The sequence below is a fragment of the Archocentrus centrarchus genome, chromosome 11, assembly GCF_007364275.1.
Source record: "Archocentrus centrarchus isolate MPI-CPG fArcCen1 chromosome 11, fArcCen1, whole genome shotgun sequence".
NCBI lineage: Eukaryota > Metazoa > Chordata > Actinopteri > Cichliformes > Cichlidae > Archocentrus > Archocentrus centrarchus.
Window position 1 is genome coordinate 30,012,784 of NC_044356.1, and position 20,583 is coordinate 30,033,366.

A 20,583-nucleotide genomic window follows, 5' to 3' on the forward strand; every position below is an offset into this window, starting at 1 on the left:
AATTCAGACTACAACAAACTCCTGGTGTCAAATACTTTAGAGCAACAATGTGGCTCTTTGAGAACTCATCATAGTGGAAAAGCAACAATCAGTAGTGTGTTGGCCAACTGAAGACGGTGCTGGCTGATCTGGCGCTCAACACGTAGTTTAATTTTCCATCCATTCACTTTCTTCTGCTTATCCAGTTCAGGGTTGTGGGGCTGCTGGAGCCGATCCCGGCTGTCACAGGGCTACACCCTGGACAGGTCGCCAGTCTGTCGCAGGGCTAACACAGAGAAACAGACAACCAGCCAGTGAACCTAACCCCATGCATGTCTTTAGACTGAAACCGGAGTACCCACTACTCCGTACAGAAAGGCAACAGGCTGGATTCAAATCCGGGACTTTCTTGCTGTGAGGCGACAGCGCTGCCGGTTTAATTTAACTTTTAAGCCAAATTTCAACATATAGTAATTCTGTCACATACTGTGTGTGTGTGTGTTACTGATGAACCCACAGGAGTTTAGAAATAAAGCAGCTTCATTATACTCAGCCAGCACAACCATCACTGCACAGACAACCTCTGCACGTTTCACTGCAAACAGTTTTAAGAGTATTAGGAGAGAGTATTAGAATGAGCCGTTCATTTGTGAGCTGATATTTGATTCATAAATTCTTTTGTATGATTCTTTTTTCATTGCCCATCAACATCACAAATAATGAAGTGCTTTTAAAGTGAATCTGTTTATTTATGGATTAACTGGTACTCTGTAATGCAAAAGTTACTTTGAAGCGATGCAAAGTATTTTAGGAAGAAAAAAACCTGCCTTGGCTGCTTGTACCACTCTCACCTTTGCACAGCTAATTAGCTTTTAAAGTTTGCCTGGCTCTGGTCCAGCGCTGGACAGTTAGTAAACAGTTTTTGGTGCTATATCAGGGCACTGATAGAAAGCTGAGGCTCAACTGAAAAAAAAAAAAAAGTTAACCATCTAAGGACCTCTGATGATTGAGCTCTTGCAACCCAATATCATGGCAGAGCCTGTAATAGACACGCCGGTCCACCGTGTGGATGCCACGCTTTTCCTGTCCTAGGTGTGAAATGGACACTCATGCACGCTTCAGTACCAGCAGGGGGCCATATTTTATTCAAAGCCATCAAGACGCTGCCGCCTTTTTCTTGATTAGCATCATTTCAATGATACTGCGCTACCAAGAAAAAGGAAAGATGAGACAGATGAGACAAGAAGTGCAGGGAGGCTGAATGTAAATTCACATGGTGGACCAACATGTTGTTTTGGCGAGATACTGGGTTGCATTTTAAGTATTTATAGTATTTACATTCTACACTTATATTTACTTAGTGTCTCTTGGTTATATAAATAAATATTGCTAATAAACCTATTTAGCCACAGCTTGTTGGCTGCCTCACCTTTATCAAAAGGCTTAAACCCCAAAAATACTCCCAAACAGAAACAGTGGCATGCTAGTTTTATTAAAATATAAGCAGTGAATTAAAATCAAGAGGAGTGGGAAATGTCACAGACAGAACACAAACAAGGTACTAAGTCTGGAAAGTCTGAAAAGGTCTTGCATTAATAGATAAACAGTATTAAAGTTCGGAGAATGAACTCTGAGTGCTCAGTAAGAGTATTTAAATACCAGACCTATGGTAGCCCTGAAAGGTCAAATGCAATAGAGCTGGTGAAAACACCAGCAAATAGAAAAATACTGCAAAAGTAGCCTCAAAATCTCAAATTTTGAGATTTTGTTTTGTTTATTTATTGATTTGTTTGTTCTTTGCTGGTGTTTGCTTAAATTAAAGTGTATTTGACCTTTCAGGGCCACCGTACAGACTGCATAAACAACAGTTCACCCCCCCCCCCCCCCCCCCCCCCCCCCCCCAAAAAAAGTGCAACTTGTAAAAAGGGTTTAGGTACAGAAGCCTTTTATATGGACAAATTAAAAAGCTTGTTGGTTTCTGTGAGCACCTACCAAAGTCTCTGTTAGTGATGACACATCATCCATTCATGACCTCACAGACACTCAAGGCAGCAACGACACTGTGCAAAGGTTTATGATGGCTAGATAAAGTATATATAATGCAACATTATTTACTTACATTACAGTAGCACAGTCTAGTCATAACATTCATGTGGGGTTTACTCGATGAAGTTCACATCAGGGTCAGGGGCTTACAGCAGGTACTGACCAAATTCTGTATTATTCATTATGTATTCAGTGACTGATTCTCTTTCCTCTTCCTGGTTCTGGGTTGTGGTTTAAGCTTTGACATTGCAACTGCCAAAACGTCCACTTTTGCACAGACCTGCATCGAGCGACTGCAACCACGACAGCCCCATGACAGCATAGCTAAACGTTCTCCGCCAGCTGCTGCCGCTGTCACCGTCACATGACAATGAACAAAATTAAATATTTTAGATGGAAGACGTTTGCCTTGTATTAATCTAATCAAACAGCTGGTAAAATGAAATCACAAGTACAGCAAAAGTTTGAAAAGAACGTTCTTACAGTCGTGTGATTTATACGTTGCGAACAGTGCTTGACATTCCAGGTATTTCAGGAGTGCTGGGAACGGGAAGCCAGACAGTTTTTGCTTTTTGATTGCACCTCATTTTCCAAACTTGGTAACAAACAGATGGCCAGCAGACACAGTCTGAGGGACATGAAGAAGCTGCTTTCTGCTGCTCCTTTGTCACCACAGCCAGTAATACTGCATTTGGCAGAGTTTTACACCAGATGCCCTTTCTGACACAACCCCAAAGGAGATTTGTGTCTCAGGCTGGAACTGAACCTGCAACTTTTTACTTGCCAGGTAACCACGTAAAGCCCCAGACAATGGAACTACACTTGAGTAATAGCAACAAGGTGGGCCGGAGACCAAGAAGCCCGACAATGAAATAAAGCAAAGAAATAAAGAAGAAAAAAAAGAAGAAAACCTTATAGTCACACAGATTTAATGCAGTCACAATAAGCTGCGTAATAACTGGTCTTATAAGCTGAGATATCACTGATTGATTTGCCCAAGAAAAGCATGACTGTCACAAGCTGCGCATGTCATTATTTTTAAGTACACTGTTGATGCTACAGGCAACCCCAGCAAAGCCATATGGATTACTGTACTGTGATAATGAAGCTTTTGAGACAGCAGGTGCTGCACCCCCCCCCCCCCCCCTCCCCCCCCCCACACACACACACACACACAGAGTTCCACTGCACTTTTAAGCAAAAGATTTAATAGAGTGTTAAATTATTTGACTTTACACAGAATGAATCTAGACCCTCAACTCACTTGAGCGTGATCTCTGGGGGAGATGCTCTTTGCTTAGATGTATGAAAGAGACCTGGATGGCAAAAGATGGTGCCTAATTTATTCCAGAGAAAGATCCTCTGCTTTCCGGTCCTCTACGAGGTTCCTGCACGTTCACACTGCACTTTCAAAATCTTACATTAGCATCTCTGTCAGCTGCCTGCACAGATAGACCGCACTTCACACTGTTAGAGTGTGTTGCTCAGTGATTGTAAACCACAGCTTGCTCCACCCTTCCTACTACAACCCTGTCTCCTGCCCTCACAAAAAAAGCCCATCATTCTGGGTGTCCCCACTGATAAACCCGAGGACAGGAGCGTATCCAGAGCCGACACACCATGGAAACTTGATAAAAAAAAAAAAGGTTTGTGGCAGTTGTCTTTGTTTTAAGGGGAGATTCCTAAGACTATAATTAGTTACCCGAAGATCTGCAGAATGTCAGATATATTTAGAGGAAAAATAAATAAATAAAGCAAAGGTGAGTGAAGCTATGGAATATGTGAGAGTGTAGCTTGATAAGATCAAAGTTCAGGCCAGTGTCTGTATTGTTTATAAGAGGATAAACATTGTCAGTGGGGCATTAAATCAGTTTCCCCCCTGTGCCGTGTTCAATGATGCTAATGTCTAGGACTGAGACACATTCCTTTCAGCACAAGGTCATTGTAATAGTTTCATCATCCCTATTTTTAAACGAGCTACATGATGTACATGGAAAACTCCAACTTTCTCCAAAGGAGAGAAATGTAGAAAAAGGGACGAATCTTGCTGACAATAAAACAAAGATGTGTGTTTAATGTGTTTGATGTTAGCAGCACTCAGTCCTTAAAATCACAGTCATACCCTACCTGAAGGCAATGTTAATGTTCAAAGATTAGCTGCTTAACTGTATTTACTACAGTTTGAGTAGATGGGCTAGCATATTAAAAATACTTGCTTGGGTTTATCAATAACATTAAGATGCAAGAATGTCTTTATAAATGCAAAAACAGAGGTGTGGATTTATGATGCAAACCACAGGGAAAACTGACATTTCAAACACTGAAGATTGTTTTAGCCTGTCATGAACGCTCAGCTTGACCAGCAATGATATAAGAGGCAGAAAAGAACTCTCAGAGCCCACGCACCAAGCACACCTCTCATTGTATTTCATGAATGTTGTGCTATTGATGCAGTATACACGGTGTGTGGGTGTGCACACCAAAGGCATGCATCATCCAGTCTGTCTCCAAAAAGTCACCTCAGTCCAAAAACACTAGCTAAATCCTACACTGTAAATCATTCGCCAAAAAGAGACCAAGCTCCCAACAAATACAATCAAGTATGGATTGGATTGAAAGCATTATTGTTCTTTTATTCGTAAATTTTCTGTAGACACTGCAGTAGTGCCATAAACCTATCAGCATTCACCAGGTGACTGGTTAGGCCTCAGTAACACAGGCCCAGAGACCAACTCCCTAGCAACAACATGGCAGCTTTGAGTCAGTAGGGGGAAAATGTGTATTTCCCCAGTGACTGGCAGGTTTTTTCTGGCTGTCGCTGGGTCAAACTGGTCACAAAGAGGGTGCGGCACAAAAGCCTCATCGTGATTGCGTTGAACTCTGGCAGATTGCTGCGGCCGCCTGTTGTTTACGTGGAAGATGCTGATGCAAATCAGAAATGGAGAACATTTGTCTTCAAAGTAAAAGTCATGCCTCATTTCTGCAGCCAATATATGTCAAAAGACACAATTTTTGCTTTGAAGGTGAACGTTCTCCTTTTGTTTTGTTTTTTTGGGGTTTTTTTCTGGTTGCACAGTTCCACTATCGCTTGGCGAGCAGTTTGCAAGTGTTTACAGACAAGTGGCCATTTTCTATGCAATCTAATCTAATCTAATCTATGCAAGCTACAGGTAACCACAGCAGTATGTAATGACCATATCAATCAAAAGAAGGTTTTTGGTGCAACACTGTATACCTCTTTGCAACCAGTTTCTCCTAGCAGCAGCAAGCAATCTCCCACAACCTCTCGCTAACTGTTTAAGCTCACTTATTGGTCTCTAGGCTTGTGTGGCTGGAGCTTTAGCCATCAATTTCACAGTAATTGCCAGCAACCACTTACAAACAGTTGGGGAATACTCTATTATTACCTAGTGACCAGTGGGTGCCAGGCATTCATCAGTCAATCTCAAGGCCTGTGTGACCGGGGCCTTAGGAATAGGCATAGCGAACAGATTTGATTATGTGTGTCTCTTTGTACTGAGTTTTTATTAGTTTGAAATACCCCAGTGAAGAACTGCAATGGCAAACATTCCAATAGCCTTCTATTTCTTTAGTATGTGGCTAAAACAAAAGTCAATCCTGACCTTTGATGTGTTGCTAGTGACCTGCTGGATGTTAAAGGACCTACAATATTTTCATATCTTTGCAAACATCACGTGTCCAGACATCTTTTATATTGTTTAGTATAACTGTTGAACAAATCCAGGTGATATGATGAGCATCACTCGCACATAGTTGTAGTTGATTTTTGGCAGTGGTAATGCAGCACTGTCTTGTTTTTAGTGTCTTTAATGTAATTTTGATGTCTGTGGTTATTTTGGTCTTGACAGTCGCCACAAGGCACAACTGGAATTTCTGAAAGGACAAACAAATTAATAAATAATAAATCTAATCTAATCTAATCTAATCTAATCTAATCTAATTTTTCTGGCATGTATGAACAGTGGCCTGAAACAGAGTCAAATTCCCAGCCTGAATTATCATTTCCCTCTGCCTGGAAGGCCAGATAAGACTGCAAGAAGCATGGCCAAATCTGTCTAAAGAATCTTGATTCTTTATTCAGATAAAACCGAGATTGACCTGTAGCAAAATGATGGGACGAGTATGGAGGAACAACAGTATCTGTCAAATATGGAGGCATGTGTGAGGCAGTATTGTGGCCTGGGCACGGCTGCCAGATTTACCAGGTCTCTGGTCGTTATTGATGATAAGACTGCTGACAGAAGACTAGGATATATTCTTAAATGTATACAGCTAAACTTTCTACTCAGATTCTCCAGTAAAGATGGATAATGACCCAAAATATGCAGTGAAAGCCAACCAATGGCTGTTTAAGGCAAAGAAGCTGACCTTAACCCGACTGAGAATGCATTTAAAAAAATTATTTTCCTTCATGTATTTTCTGTTGCAATTTAATTGCATAGAAATTCTAATTGAGCAATACAGGTTTATTGCCTTTTGTTTTCCTTTATGCTTAAAAACAAGCTTAAAAATGACTTGCTGTGGACCAGTGAAGTGAAAGTAAAACTCTTGGAAATGACAGAATGTTATTCCTTCTTGTTTTGCCTTGTTATCTTTCTGGGAAAGTACATGAAACTTTTCCAAGAAGTTCTATTTAAAAAATTGGTGTATAACTATTTTTCCTGATGTAGCATTTACAGCTGTTTGGTCATGTAACAGTTATGCTTAAAGAGAATTTTGTGTGTTATGTCCTGTTTGAATTCTTTCAGAAAGTGTAGCTAGGCAAAGGATGTGCAGAGTTGAATGAACTCACATGACAAAGTGACAGCCCGTTCTCATCACCATTAACCACATATTCAAAAAGAAAACTGATTCTTTAGAATTTTAGGAATATTGCAGTCACTGTAATGTCACTGCTGACAGATCTGATAGCAAAACAGAGGTGGACCTGCTAACACTGAGAATAGCTGCATTCCATTCAGGCGAGCCAGTTGAGGGAGTTGCTGTTGTGCATTGTGGCTCACTGTAGGGGTTTATTGGGACACTGGATGGAACAGATCCATCAGTATCACACTTTTTTGGAAAGGAAATGAGTCTGAGTTCTCATTCACAGTAAAATATAGTTATTACTAAAGGTATTATTACAATTCGTGGAACTCCATTCCAACTCTAATTTTTCTAAAAACCATGAGGCACACACACTATAGTTAATTCTGTCCTTGTACACTGTCCTTCTGTCTGACAACTTCCTAGACCAGTGATTCCCAGTTTCCTGCTGTTTATTAGCAAAATCCCCACAAACCTTTCACCTGTCAAAATATGTGGACAGCTATATATTCACTTTTGTTCCTTTTTTTTTCTTTACCATTTTTGTCAGTTTTATATGGCTTATGAACCACTTTCCAATACCTGTTGCTACTTGGTGCTTATTATTTCTTGCTAACCAATTAAGAATAATAAGAATACAAAATGCTATATTTACGCCATATTTGGGAAATTCCTTTGTTACAGCAGTTGAAGTATTAAAACAAGTTATATAATAAAAGTATCACAAAGAGCTGTTGTATGAGATGTGAAAGATTTCCTGGATCTGTCCTTGTGGCAGTCACAGGCAGTACACAGTACTCATGCACTTGTACTCCACCACATCAACATCCGGGTTAGACATGGGATGTAATCTTCCTTCTGATTTTGTGAAGTTCTCCCAGACAATTCCACAAAGTCATCTACTCTTAATCACTTATACATCCAACCACTGCAGAGTATCTCTGAGATCCCGAGTTGTACTGAAAGTTTGAGGTGTACAAGGTGAACAGGAATGGAGACGGCACAGTTCCCTGGAGCTCCTGTCAGACAGATCATTGCCCAGTCTCACATACTGCGGCCTGTCTGTCAGCAAAACATGAGAAGGTGGTGGAGATGTTTATTGACAAGGGCAGCTCTCACAGAGTGAACGGGCTTCCATCAACTCTGACCATGATTTATTTCCAAACCACAACCAGTTATTTTTCCCAGCTAACTCCAACCAAACAGGAACTGAAACACAAAAAGAAAATATGAAACTAGCCAACTGCAGTCCCCTGGATGACAGCTTTGCAATTTATACAGCTGCCACCCTTCTTGCCTCTTTCTCTGTCACTCTTCTTAAAAGGGAGCATTTGTTGTTGGTTGGAAATCAGTGCACTACAACTGATTGTGTAATCTGACCACAGGAAAATAGTCCCCCTGTTAGAGTAACTTTTGCAAATACTATAAAACCCATCTGCATTAAAAACCTTTTAAATCTGCCAATTTAAAACACCACAGTGAGCATCTACCGTCTGCAGTGATGCCACCAAATTCAGCACCTTTTATGGAGCATTTATGACAGACAGTGTTGTCATTCCTCAGGTATGGCAAACACGGAAAGCCCATCCTACTTGGATGGAACCATTTTTTATGTGAAACCATTTAAGACCAGCACTTTTATGTTAGTCCATCACTTCTATTTGACCTCCAGAAAAGATGAGTTTGTGTACTTCAGTATCAGGCGACAAGCAGCAGATTTACGGGGAAATTCTAAGGAGATAAAACAACAGACACACACACACACACAGCTTTCGTAGATGAGGTCTGAAGTAAGATCAAAGTCCTGCAGGTGTAGGCCCGGCTGCTGCCTCTTTAAGCAGGACTAATGGACAGATGCACTTCATTATATTGATTCAAAGTTTGCTCTCTCCCACTAACAGAAGATTTATGGCCAGCACAGTGGTTGGAATAGCTGGGGAAGCACTTAAAATACAACTGAGTGGATACGACATGTGGAGAGGAATTCTTAACGTGTGACACTCACATCTGCGTGAGCAGGTGCTCCTTTCCTTTTTTGGAGATTGTACATGTGGACGACAGCAACAGTGACCAGCGCATGAATCATGCAATGTCTCATTGTTTTGAATGCCTGAAATAAATGTCACTTGTGTGGAGTATTAAACATTAACGCAGCCTCTACACATTAATTTGGGCCGCGCAGGCTTGCAGCTACTCCTGTGTTCACGGTTCACTTTCATCCGTGTCAGGAAGAAGAGAGAGGAAAATATGAAGCTCTGCTTGGAAGTGATGTCCGTCCTTATTCTTGAAATGAATTTCAGCGTTCTCTCAAGTCATTCGGGGGAAGCAACAGCATCTTTACAATTTTTTTTTTCTTCGCTGACTTTATCGTGAAAGCTAGGGAGGCTGCAAATTACTGTGAGCTGTGACAGCTTTCTAAAACTCACACGCATCCAGTCTTGCATGGAATGTGTTTTCAGCCTAGGTGGTTGATAGTCATTACATTCAGTCAGCCCCCCCCCCCCCCCCACCCCCCAGTCACAGAAGAGCCTAACATTTTCAATACTGCTGCAAAACACAAAGAAAAAGGGAGAAATAAAGGAAACAAGGACTGAACTGCATTCATAAATGTTTAACATTCACCTTCAGAAAACTGGTGGTGGAGAAGCATGCACGATAAATAAAATAAATAAAACTGAACTGAATTGAACTGATTTGACCACAGACAACTGTGAATGCTTGGTTTAAATTCAGCTGCATCCTTGACATGTCATCCCCCTCTGTCTCTCTCCGGGTTTCCCGTCACCTTCCACTGTCAATTTTTTCTTTCTTTCTTTTTTTCCCTTAGTTCACTGAGACCTCTGCGGCACATTTCAATGCGGAACAACAATGTCTATCGACACCACATTCAAAAATCCTGCACCGTTGGGGGTTCTATTATTCATTTTCACATAAATTTTAATCAAAGCTTGATTGTCCACTCTAACTACCTGCACGTCTGGTTCTGGACATATTTTAAAAGACTTGTTTGTTCAAACTGTAAACAGATTGGACCCTGTGTGGGGTTTTTGTGAACAAATATTCAAATGTGATTTCTACCCAGCAGTGACAGCATTATAGCTTTCCTCAAAACCTTTTGTATATTATTGGACCTACAAAGAAAACAGAACTTCACTGGTCTTTTTTATATTAATTAAAAAAATGCAATTACTTACTTTTACTACTACATAAATAATTAACATTAAATTACTTACCCCAGAGCTGTTGTCTTGTTTTATCTAGTTTTATTACAATAAACATAATAAATAAACATTTTCATATTATGACACTGAACATATTAATATGTTAACAGCGCTGTATGGTGTACTGTCATGTCAATGCTCAGAATCCAGGTGAGGAAAGTTGAATTTTCAGCGGGACAAACGTGTCAACGTGTCAACAGTACGGTAACATTATAATCAGCACCAGTGCATAACAATGAGTTTTATTGCTGATATGCAAATGCATTAGTCACAATGCGTTCTATCCAGAGAGAACTGGAGGATAGCTAACAATCACTGCACTGTGAGGTGGTGTAACAGGGAGGAACGCTGGTTCACCTGCCTGCTTGTGCATCCTTATATGTGTGCTAATTAAGACATGAGACAGAGAGGTATTCAGTAGGACATGTCTACAAGCTGTTATAACACAGCTGTGACTCTAGATAGTATATGCACCTCCTGCAATCTTGATCACTTATCTTTCTATAAAGTTTAAGTTTGTCCATCTGGTCCTATTGGACGTGCACATTTACCATCATTCATGTGCACTCGGTGACACCGCTCTGCCCCGCTCCATCACGTACACATACTATACATCTGCCTACTGAGATAGCGTATGGACATTGTCAGGTGTATGAATACCAAATTAAGATTTCATTCAGCGGCGTCGCACAGGGGACAGTGGCTGTTTACAGAGTTGCACAGATTGTTTACACTGTTGCAATGCGAGACACAGATGCACCGCAAGTGGCTATCATCATATCTGGTGTACGTGTACTCAGACACAGGAGAAAATACGATGACAGTCTAGATAATGTTATGAATGTGCCACCCAGTAAAGGCATGCCATGACGCTTGTATTAAGCCATGAAGATGACTCCTGTCTGTCAGCAGGTGGAGGAATGTCTGGAGGTCTAGATCCATTACTGGAAGAAAAATTACTAACAGCTCATTTCCCAAAGGAAACATTGGCCGCTATACTGTATACTGTTAAACTCTTTTTGTCTTTGAATGATTATGCTGCTCCTGCAGCAGCTGCTCAGTGAGGCTAACTTTAGAACCTGTTGAGGAAGTATCCAGGAATGCCTGCTATTCAAAGCAGCCATGTAACTGTTTATCCTGAGCAGGCTTTCTTAAGCTAAGTCACCTACAGGTATGTATGCTGTGAAACTTCTCCTCTCCTTGAACAAGCCTGCTTCCTTCCTAATGGTCCTGGCTGTTTGCTCATGGATAGACTTCATGTTTTGGATTTAGCAGGCATGTTTGGGCCGGTGGTGCAGATAGGCCAGACTGTCCCCAGTCTGTCCCTCAGGCTGCTCGGGTGCCTGCAAACAAACCCAGGAAGAGGAGGAATGTACCAGCGCAGGCCTTTACTGGAATCAAAGCCAGTTTGGACTGAAACTGTACAACAGCAAGTGAAAACACAAAAACAGTAGATGTTGCAAGAAGCTTTAGAGCACAGGTAATGATACACAACACATTTCAGATTTTTTTTTATGTTATTATTTGCTTTGTTACTTGCTATTTCCTCTCAGGAGCCACCAGCTAGTTGTCTCTTTTTTTGTTGTTGCTATTTTTGTTTTGATGTCTGTGATGAATCGTCAAGCTGTTCAGTCTGTTTACCACAGAATGAACTGCAGTAATGCTGTTTATCTCTCACCTTTCAGCATGCTAACATGCTAAACAAAATGGAACTCCATCCACCCACCCACCCATCCATCCATCCATCCATCCACCCATCCATCCTCCTTCCCTCACTCATAACTGGTTATCCATTTCAGGGTCCTGGGAGTATATATGTTAGAATAAAACATCATAATATTATGCTTTTGACCATCTTGTAAAGTAGCTTACAGTCTTGCTTGCAGTCCTCATATCAGTGTTTTTAACTACTGAGTGCAGCTGGACATGGGTTGCAGTTCCTGCATATGCACTAAGGAGATCTGGGAGAGTCCCACAATCATAATTTGCAATCAGCCAGCATGTTGGATCAGGAGAAAAAAAACAGTAGCAACGACAACAACAACACAACTCAGGTTAACACTGAATAATGGCTAAAACAAAGCAAAGCATCGAGTGTTATGACAACAGAGTGATTAAGGTCACAATCTCAATCCCCACATTCGGCCCATATCAGCTCCCTGGGCAAACAACAATCACGCTCCTGTTTTCTTTTGTTTCTTTTCCTCTCATGGCTCTCTCCTGCACTGAAGGAATTTTGGGGGAATGCAGAAAAAGCTTCCTGTTTTCATTCCGTGCTCTTAGTCAGCTATTCACACTCTGCAGCACACCGGGGGGTCTGTGAGTTCTCGGTGACGTCAGAAAATAACTAGAAACGGGGACACGGGTGCATAGTAACACCGACCGGCCTGGTTTGTTTTTCAGTCTAGAGCTCTTTCCACTGTCACTCCTGCACGACCACAGATGCAGTCAGGTTTCACTACACGTTGCACAAATAAGAAAAAGCACATCGCATCAATGTGTGATTGATGTTGAACAGAGCCAGCTCCTCACCTACCGTCGCCGTGTCATTCCTTAAACACTTGACCTGTAACTCAGGACGTCCTGCAGATAATAAGGAACATCAAGTCACGAGCATCCTCTTTAATAAACAATTTCTGAGCTCACGTCTCTCTCGGAGCGCAGTCTATCTTAAGAAAACATCAGTTTATGGAGCAACAAGAGGACAGACTCCCCGCCACAGAGAGAGATAACCACCACACATTACATTACGGACAAAAGAAATCCTGTGTGCAGTAACCACACGCTTCTATTTGTTTTGCTCCGGCCCTCATCAGGTCGACTGCGGGCCTGCTCTGTGGTTAATTGTTAAGCGCGGTCCCAACGAGATAAATCAAGTTTAGGCTTGAAAGGGTTCAAGTCTTGGTGATGGCTGCTAAATCTTTGACTGTATGAAAATCTTAATCTTTGGTTCTATAAAGAGCCTCTTTCCCTCCTTACAGAAAGGTACTTTTCTCAAGTTCAAATAGATGTTTTATATGGATCATCCATTATGTAATTCCCGCCTGGACTTCATACTGTTTGCTGCAAAGCTAGAAGGAAGAGAAAAGCATGGCTGCACCCTCAGGTGTTGTTGACACACCAGGTGAACAGATGGTTTTCATTTCTGTGGGTTGGTTCCTTTGGTCTGCAGTTCTGTTGTGGTTAATGTTCACACTGCCTTTTTACAGACCAATCAAATCAAGACCAGTGGGTTAGTAACTTAATGCCAGAGCATACAAAATAGGATAAAGGCCCCTGATTGTAATCATGGTTCCTAAGTGATAATTACATACATTGCCTTACTTAAATAGATTGCATCCTAAAAGTTATCAGATGGATTTATTAGTTTAACCTCTGAAGTTGCATACCATGAAGCTGTTGGTCCATGCACTTTTAAACCACCAATGATAAACATGAAACTCGGTCTCCTGTGCCAAAATGCTATTCCTCAGAAATGACATTGTGGCCACCTGCCAATCAAAGCAGACACACCCGGAGTTGTTAGGGAGAAAACAACCCAGTGTACAGTTGCTATGACAGGAGAAACCATGTGTAGGTACCAAAATCATTTTTTAGCCCTCTGGAAGTTTGGGTCACGTGTCCCCTCTGAGGGGTCTTGAGAACATAAGTGGTACAAGCATGAAACACAGGCCTAACTTGGGGTTTGCGTCCATGTAAAAATACTTGGCACCGAGTTTGGGAGGCTGTGGCTCAGGAGGTAGAGCAGGTCATCTGCTGATAAGGAGAGCAGTGGTTCATTCCCCGGCTCCTCCAGTCGGCATGTTGAAGTATCTTTGGGCAAAGTACTACGTAAACCCTGAGTTGCCCACTGAGCACTGTAAACCCGGATAAGTTGAATCTACTTAAAAAAACCAATCTGTTTCATTACTTAAATTTTTTAAGTAATGAAACAGTTCATTTAACTCAGCCTGTTAGGTAAGCACTACTCCATTTCCAATTGAACTAAATTGTATGTTCTAATTGACCAGACTTATCTTTTATAGTTCATGAAAAAATAAAATGTCCTTTGATCAATCAATCCCCCTATCCTTTTCATGGTTGTGTGGGCTGGAGCCTATCCCAGCTGACAAGGCAGTAAGATGCAGGGAACACCCCATACAGGTCACCAGCCTGTTGCAGGGCTGACACAGACAACCATTCACACCTCTGAGAGACCAATTAACCTAACCCCAGTAACTGCATGTCTTCAGATTGTGGGAGGAAACCCACACAGACACAGGGAGAACATACAAACTCCACACAGCAAGAGTCCCAGGCTAAGGTGGAACTGAACCCAGACTATCACATAGCTATTTCAGCTGTGAGGCAGCAGTGCTAACCACCACACCACCATGCTGCCCAGTAACACAAATATTTTTTACAGTGTTGAACTGTGTCTGTTTAAATTTGGTAAATAAACATGCTAAAACTCAGCCCTGCTGAATGCTGCTACATTAACATTTACAAATAACATTTGTCGATGGAACAATAAAAAAACTATATGAGAGAGCGTTGTGAACAAAAACCAAACAAAAACACCAAATGTCTTCTATTCCAAACAGTGAGAGGCCTGGGCCAAGCCGGAACTGAACCCAGACCTTCTAGATGGTACTCTACCTGTGAGGTAGCAGTGCTAACCATCATGCCACCATGCAGCTGCACATTAATCCAGTCTGTTAAAACTGGTATAAACTAGATTTTTAGCAGGTGCAAAACTTGATGATATTAAGTTGTTTGAACTCAAACATATGATTACAATAAGATAGACCATCAAAAAGTACAGTCTACTCAGCATTAACAAGTAATGTTCACATTCTAGGCAATTTTAAGTAATAGGAAATCAATATTTTTAAGTGGAATCAAAATCTGGGTTTACAGTGTATGAATGTGTGTATGACTGGGTGAATGAAGCTTATAAGAAAAGGCACTCTGAGTGCTCAGTCAGAGCAGAAATGTGCTGTCTAAGTACAAGTCCATTCACAGTCTGTGGCCTAATATTTTGAAGTGGCTCTGGTTTGGATCACCATTAGCTTTCAGAGTAGCAATTAAAAATAAAACTGTACATAAGCAGTATAAAGAAAACACCATAACTAGAATGACAAGGAGCAAACGGTGCGATAAAAATATCCTCCTATCCTGCCAAAGAGTTTAGCACTGAATGAGTGCAGGGCTGCAGTCACTTAAAGAGAGAGTTTTCGGCTTTGTTGTTGGAAACTGGGCATTCAGATTGACATCTGAAGCTGGAGGCAGCAGACTGAAAGCAGCTTGCCAAACTTTTTTCAAAGGTGTCGCAACATAAATCACCTGCGAGCTGCTCCACGGACACTGATTTGCATCAGTCCAATCACCGCAGCTGTATAAAATCCCACACCCAGCCATGCGGTCTGCCTCTCCAAACATTTGTGAAAGAATTGGGTCGTTCTAGAGAGCTCACTGATTTCAAGTGCGTTACTGTAATAGGATGCCAAGATTGCCACAAGTCACCAAGCGACTTGTAAGTGGTATTAATGCAAAGTGGAGGAGTTTGGGAATCACAGCAATTCGGATACAACGTGGCAGACGACGCACAGCGGGGCTGCAGAGTGCTGTCGCCAGTGCTCGACTGACTCAGGAACTGCAGAGCTCCTCGTGCATGAACATTAGCGCCAAAACTGTGGAGCTTCGTGGTCTGGGTTTCCATGGCTGAGCAGCTCCTGTAGGTGTTATGTGTAGGTGACTCAGTACTTCTGTCGTATAGTGTAACTGGTTGTGTTGACAGGTCTTCAATCAGTTATTTGGAGAGCCCATTTTCACACTGAACTCCTTCTGCTGGAGGCCATGACAACATTGCTCCCATTTTGCCTTCCAATCTTTGGAAAGCCTAAACATCTACCTCATCCTTTTGTTTAAGTCTTCAGTCGTCACACTTTGAACAACAAAAGTGCCTGTACATCAACTTTATGTGACCAAACTCATGTAAACAGTGGGATTATTTTAAGTAAACAGTACAGTGAGTCCCTACTTAATGCTCGTGGAACAAGTTCAGTCATTTTTCTTCTGAGATGCTGAAAGCAAAACTGATTATGAACCAAACGTGAACCCGTGAGGATGTTTCCAGCATCAGATGTTTCTGCTGTAGTTTACTTGAAACGTGTTATTTATAGTTGAAAGCCGGTGAGGAAAGTATAAAAATGAAACAACATTCTTCATAAAAAATACTTTGGCACGTTTTTATTTTCTCATACAAAATTCAGCATAGTCGTAGAAATATAAATACATCCTTGAATAAATTATAGAATAAATAAGGTTTTCCATTTATAATTGTTGCTATCATTTTGCATCAACAGTAAACCTAAAGCTGGTGAGCTATTCACCATATACAGCATTGAGATTGTAATTTCTGAGTCTCCACGTGTCCATCAGGGCAGATGGAGTGACTGGCTTCATTGCACGGGGAAAAAAAAATAGAGGCCACAGGTGATAGTGCATGTTTGGAAGTGCATTGTGTTAACAGTTATAGTTTCTTTCTGGCTTATTACAGAGGAATTCAGTGAATATTTGTCAGAGGAGAAAAATACTAGTTTTTTTTTTGGGCAAGCTGCACATCATTGAAATCTCCTGGCTCATCTTCAATCAACAGTAAATCAGACCTATGCAGCCAAGACTATAGCTCTATGGCGCTGCTGTTGTCACACAAACACAAAGTATACTGTATATGTGTGTGCAGAGGCACTGACAGCAGCCCTCGTATAAAGCTAACTGTAAATCCCAAAGAGATGACCTTCATGTCATAGCGGCGATGTGTGCTGAAAGTGAAAAAGCTGATATTTTCAAGTACTACCTGATTATTAAAAAGCTATGCCCTAAGCAGGACAGCAGATTCCAGCTCTGATACAGAGGGATATTAAACCAACTCAAAGAACAACAATAATAAAAAAAAAAAAATAGTTTCAGTGCCATTTGAAAAGACGTGGACACAATAATTTCTGATGTGACTGCGGAATAACAATCCTGTGCTCTTCTGGAGGCGAGCTGTAGATTTAGAAGTGTTCAAACAGACATTCACAGTCAAATTCAATCAACAGTTGGGCAGCGTGACCTTTCTTGATGCGTTCCTCTTCTAGTCTGTGTGCTTTGCTTTGTTTGTTTTAACCTTATAAAAGTTCAGAGAGAGCAACAACTTCACATCTCCACCCAACAGTGTTCCTGCTGTACGGCCGTCTCGGGGAGCCGCCTTTCTTTGCTGCATTGTTGATCGAATGCTTGGTCCACTGCATGCGTTGCCTTCCATTTTTCCGCCTTTTCTTGACACATTTTAAAAGCTATGTGTTGAATTGAAGGCAGGAGCTTGTAGTCCTTGTAGGTCGAGCGGCTAAGCTCTTCCTTCAGCCCTCTACCTCCTTGTTCTGCTCTTTAATTTTCTGACTCCAGAAGAGCTTTTTCTTGATGACAGAACATCTTTTGCCATTGCCGTGTTAGTCTGGATCAATGCTCTGTATGGAAAAACAAAAGAAACCAGGTTAGAAATGCTTCGTGTGTCTCAGAAAGGACAGTCAGGAATAGTGAAACTTTAAATTATAGCTTTATTTAAGTCTTCATTTACCTGAAAGACGCCAGCAGTTTGTTGCTCTTCACGCTTGCAGATTGAATCAAGGGCTTTGCAACATCAGTCCTGAGGTCCTCTGAGCTGTGAACAGATAGAAGCTCAGCATTAAAACAAGGCAGAAAATCGGAACTTTACAAACTGGGAATTTTTTAAACATTACTTGAAGCACAATTAGTTCAGGATTATCCATGCATTTCCCTTGGATTTTAAACTAATATAGTTCAGATGCCATAAGAACGCAGGGTGTGGCTTACAAAATACCTCCTTGGATAACATCTGAAGGAGGTGACCGATTCATACTGGTGCTTTCATGACCAAAACAACTCAGAGACGTAACAATCATTCCCTTGCACAAAAGCAGAAATGTAAACTTTCCAAAAATAGCAGTTCTGCTAATAATGATTTCTTTCAAGGCCCTGGCAGGTATGCGGGCCTCGTTTCCAGCTATGACTGCTACCCTCATACTGCACCACTACTATCATTTCTCTCTGACTCATCCTCTACATCAACATACTTTTCAGGCTCATCACACAGATCTGACACAGACTGAAAGGAGACACATAAGCTACATTGATACTATCTAAATGAGGGTACGTGAAGGGAAATGCTGGCTTTGCTGTAGGTGTAGGTAGATGGAGATAGAAAGGAAGGCGCTTTCACCTTTTATGGCAGAAACCTTGGCAGGTTTTATCGGCTGCATTGCGGCATTCGCAACGGTTGGCTGACCGGCGGCGGCGAGAAGGGGAGCTACCCAGGCCATAAGGAAGGACCTTACTGTAAATGAAAAATGACAACATTTAGTTCAAAAATCACACCCGAGTTCCCCTGGGGTTGAGGTAAAGGTTGGGGTTAGGGTTTACGTATAATGGGCACAAATGTAACTTTTTGAAGCATTCTGCAGTCTCACCTTGGTGTGTTAACCCAGATAATATCCAGGTGGCAGAAGTAGATGCATTCTTTATCATCCCAGTTGTTACAGGAGCAGCGTTTGGTCCTGATACGGTGTGGATGCGGAGCCTTAGCTGGCTGCTCTGGCTGCTCTGATAAGGGGAGTCCACAACCTAGCAAAACACAAAAGATCCTGAGATTTAATAAAAAGATCCAACTCTGTCTCTGTAGTGTGGCTGTGAAGTTGAAGTCACATGTAAATATAGACAAAACACCCTCCAGGTGAAAAATATGCAGGGGTGATTACTAAATGAAGGAAGTAAATCCAAGTCAAACAATCCCACAGGTTCCCCAGAAGGTGCTGCGGTAATGAAGTGATTACACTTCAAGAAAAGGAGTGTTGCTTATTAAAGGAAAGTGTGCTGTGGAGGACTGAATGCAGCAAATGCAGCTCTTCTTTACATGTAAACTTTCTGCGGTGACTGAAAGAGGGTCAAAGGCTGCAGACCAAAAAATTAATAAGTCATGTAGCACGTCAGCATTTTGACTCTTTTTCTTATTTTTATTAAACCTCAAACTTTAACTCTAAACATAAGCCTCAAGTCTTTATTTCAACAAGTCAAGAATAAATTGATAATATACTGAAAATAACAGCTGCTGCACTTATTGTATTTCACCCACAAAAATCTACAAAGTAGCCAAAATATTTTAAAAGAAAACTAAAGAAACAAAAAGTTTCTCACCTTCTTGCAGAGCCGTGCAGATGATGAACAAAGTCAGCATCTTGCAGGTGAAAGAAGCCATCGACCTCATTGACTGTGAATAAAGTTTTGAGGTGCGAAAGTTGCAGTGATGTTTACACAGTCCGAAAGGTGTCTGTGGAGGTCCTGTGTGTGGGTGTCTGTGTGTGTGGAGGCTGGAGAGCAGCAACAGGTGCTTTATGCTCCTGGCCCCAGCCGGCGTCTACTTATACCCATGTGGCCACTCCTCTCAGTGTAGTAGTTTATTGTTACACAACACTCTCAGACTCCACCTGACCCCCCTCCTCCCGCCACACTCCTTACACATGCACACATTCCAGCAAGGTCCTCAATAACAACAGGACAAATGGGGCAGGAAGAGCATGTAAGGAAAGTCTGAGTAATACAGATTTCCCTTTGTCATTCCAGCTGGACTTTACAGACAGAGACTGTTTTCTGCTGGTTTTCAATCAGCCAGTTTGTGGCTGCCATATATGTGAACAAAGAGTATGACGGGGGGAGGGACATGTGGAAAAAACTGTAGGCAGCAGAGGAAGAGATGGGCAGCGACAGAGGCTTTGCATGTGCCGCGGCTGACATGCAGTCAAAAAGGTCAAAGAGAGCTGTCAGCACCGCCCGCGGGAAGGTGAGGTCATGGCACCACCATCCCACAGCATCGATGTCTCTGCCTGTAGCACGCGTTGAACCCTCGTAAAGAAATGCACAGTCGCCTGCCACAACAGCTCTCTGCAGCCCACACACACACACACACACACACACGCATGCACCACACGAAGAAGGCGAGTCCGCTGACATACACGCGCTGCTTCTTACAAGCGGCAGAAACATGCATCTCAAATATGACCACACGCTTTGAGCAGTAAAAGCATGACATGCAGAGACCCTTAGGTATTTCTTCCTCTTATCTATAGATTCTATATTTCATATTTAGAGATATGTACCAGGCAACACAGTATCTGTATCCAATGAGATTTTACTGCAGGAAAGGACAGAGGCATTACCATGAACCTGTAATGAGACCTACAAATAGGGGCAAGGTAGTGAAGATGGTGGTGGAACAAGACTGTTTCATGCATCGTAACGATGGGGTACTCGGGGTACTCCATCCCAGCAGAAGGGGAACACCTGCACAAGGTGAGAGCAAATGTAAATGCACAAGAAGTATTAACACAGGGAACAACAAGCCAGAGCATCACTACAGCTGAATGGGTGGGAAAATCTGGTGAGAGCAGAGGGAGGAAACTCCCGCCATAAA

At 41.8% G+C, this 20,583-nt stretch overlaps 1 protein-coding gene across 1 annotated transcript; it reads right to left on the reverse strand.

The window, feature by feature from the left end:
• Window positions 1-16,305: 16,305 nt before the first annotated feature.
• Window positions 16,306-19,486, reverse strand: edn2 (endothelin 2). The gene is made up of 5 exons (XM_030741488.1): window positions 19,311-19,486; window positions 18,587-18,740; window positions 18,340-18,453; window positions 17,677-17,760; window positions 16,306-17,566 (listed from the first exon to the last, which is right to left on the reverse strand). Exons 1-5 carry the CDS (start codon window positions 19,378-19,380, stop codon window positions 17,467-17,469), a joined length of 522 nt encoding a protein of 173 aa, XP_030597348.1. The 5' UTR covers window positions 19,381-19,486; the 3' UTR covers window positions 16,306-17,466.
• Window positions 19,487-20,583: the final 1,097 nt, after the last annotated feature.

Bases quoted from the DNA above. Each gene is read 5' to 3' on its own strand.
- edn2 (XM_030741488.1), bottom strand. From the start codon at position 19,380: ATGAGGTCGATGGCTTCTTTCACCTGCAAGATGCTGACTTTGTTCATC. The intron at 18,741-19,310 runs GTGAGAAACTTT...GTGTTTTGCTAG, and splicing joins CTGCACGGCTCTGCAAGAAG to GTTGTGGACTCCCCTTATCA. The intron at 18,454-18,586 runs GTGAGACTGCAG...TTTCATTTACAG, and splicing joins ATCTGGGTTAACACACCAAG to TAAGGTCCTTCCTTATGGCC.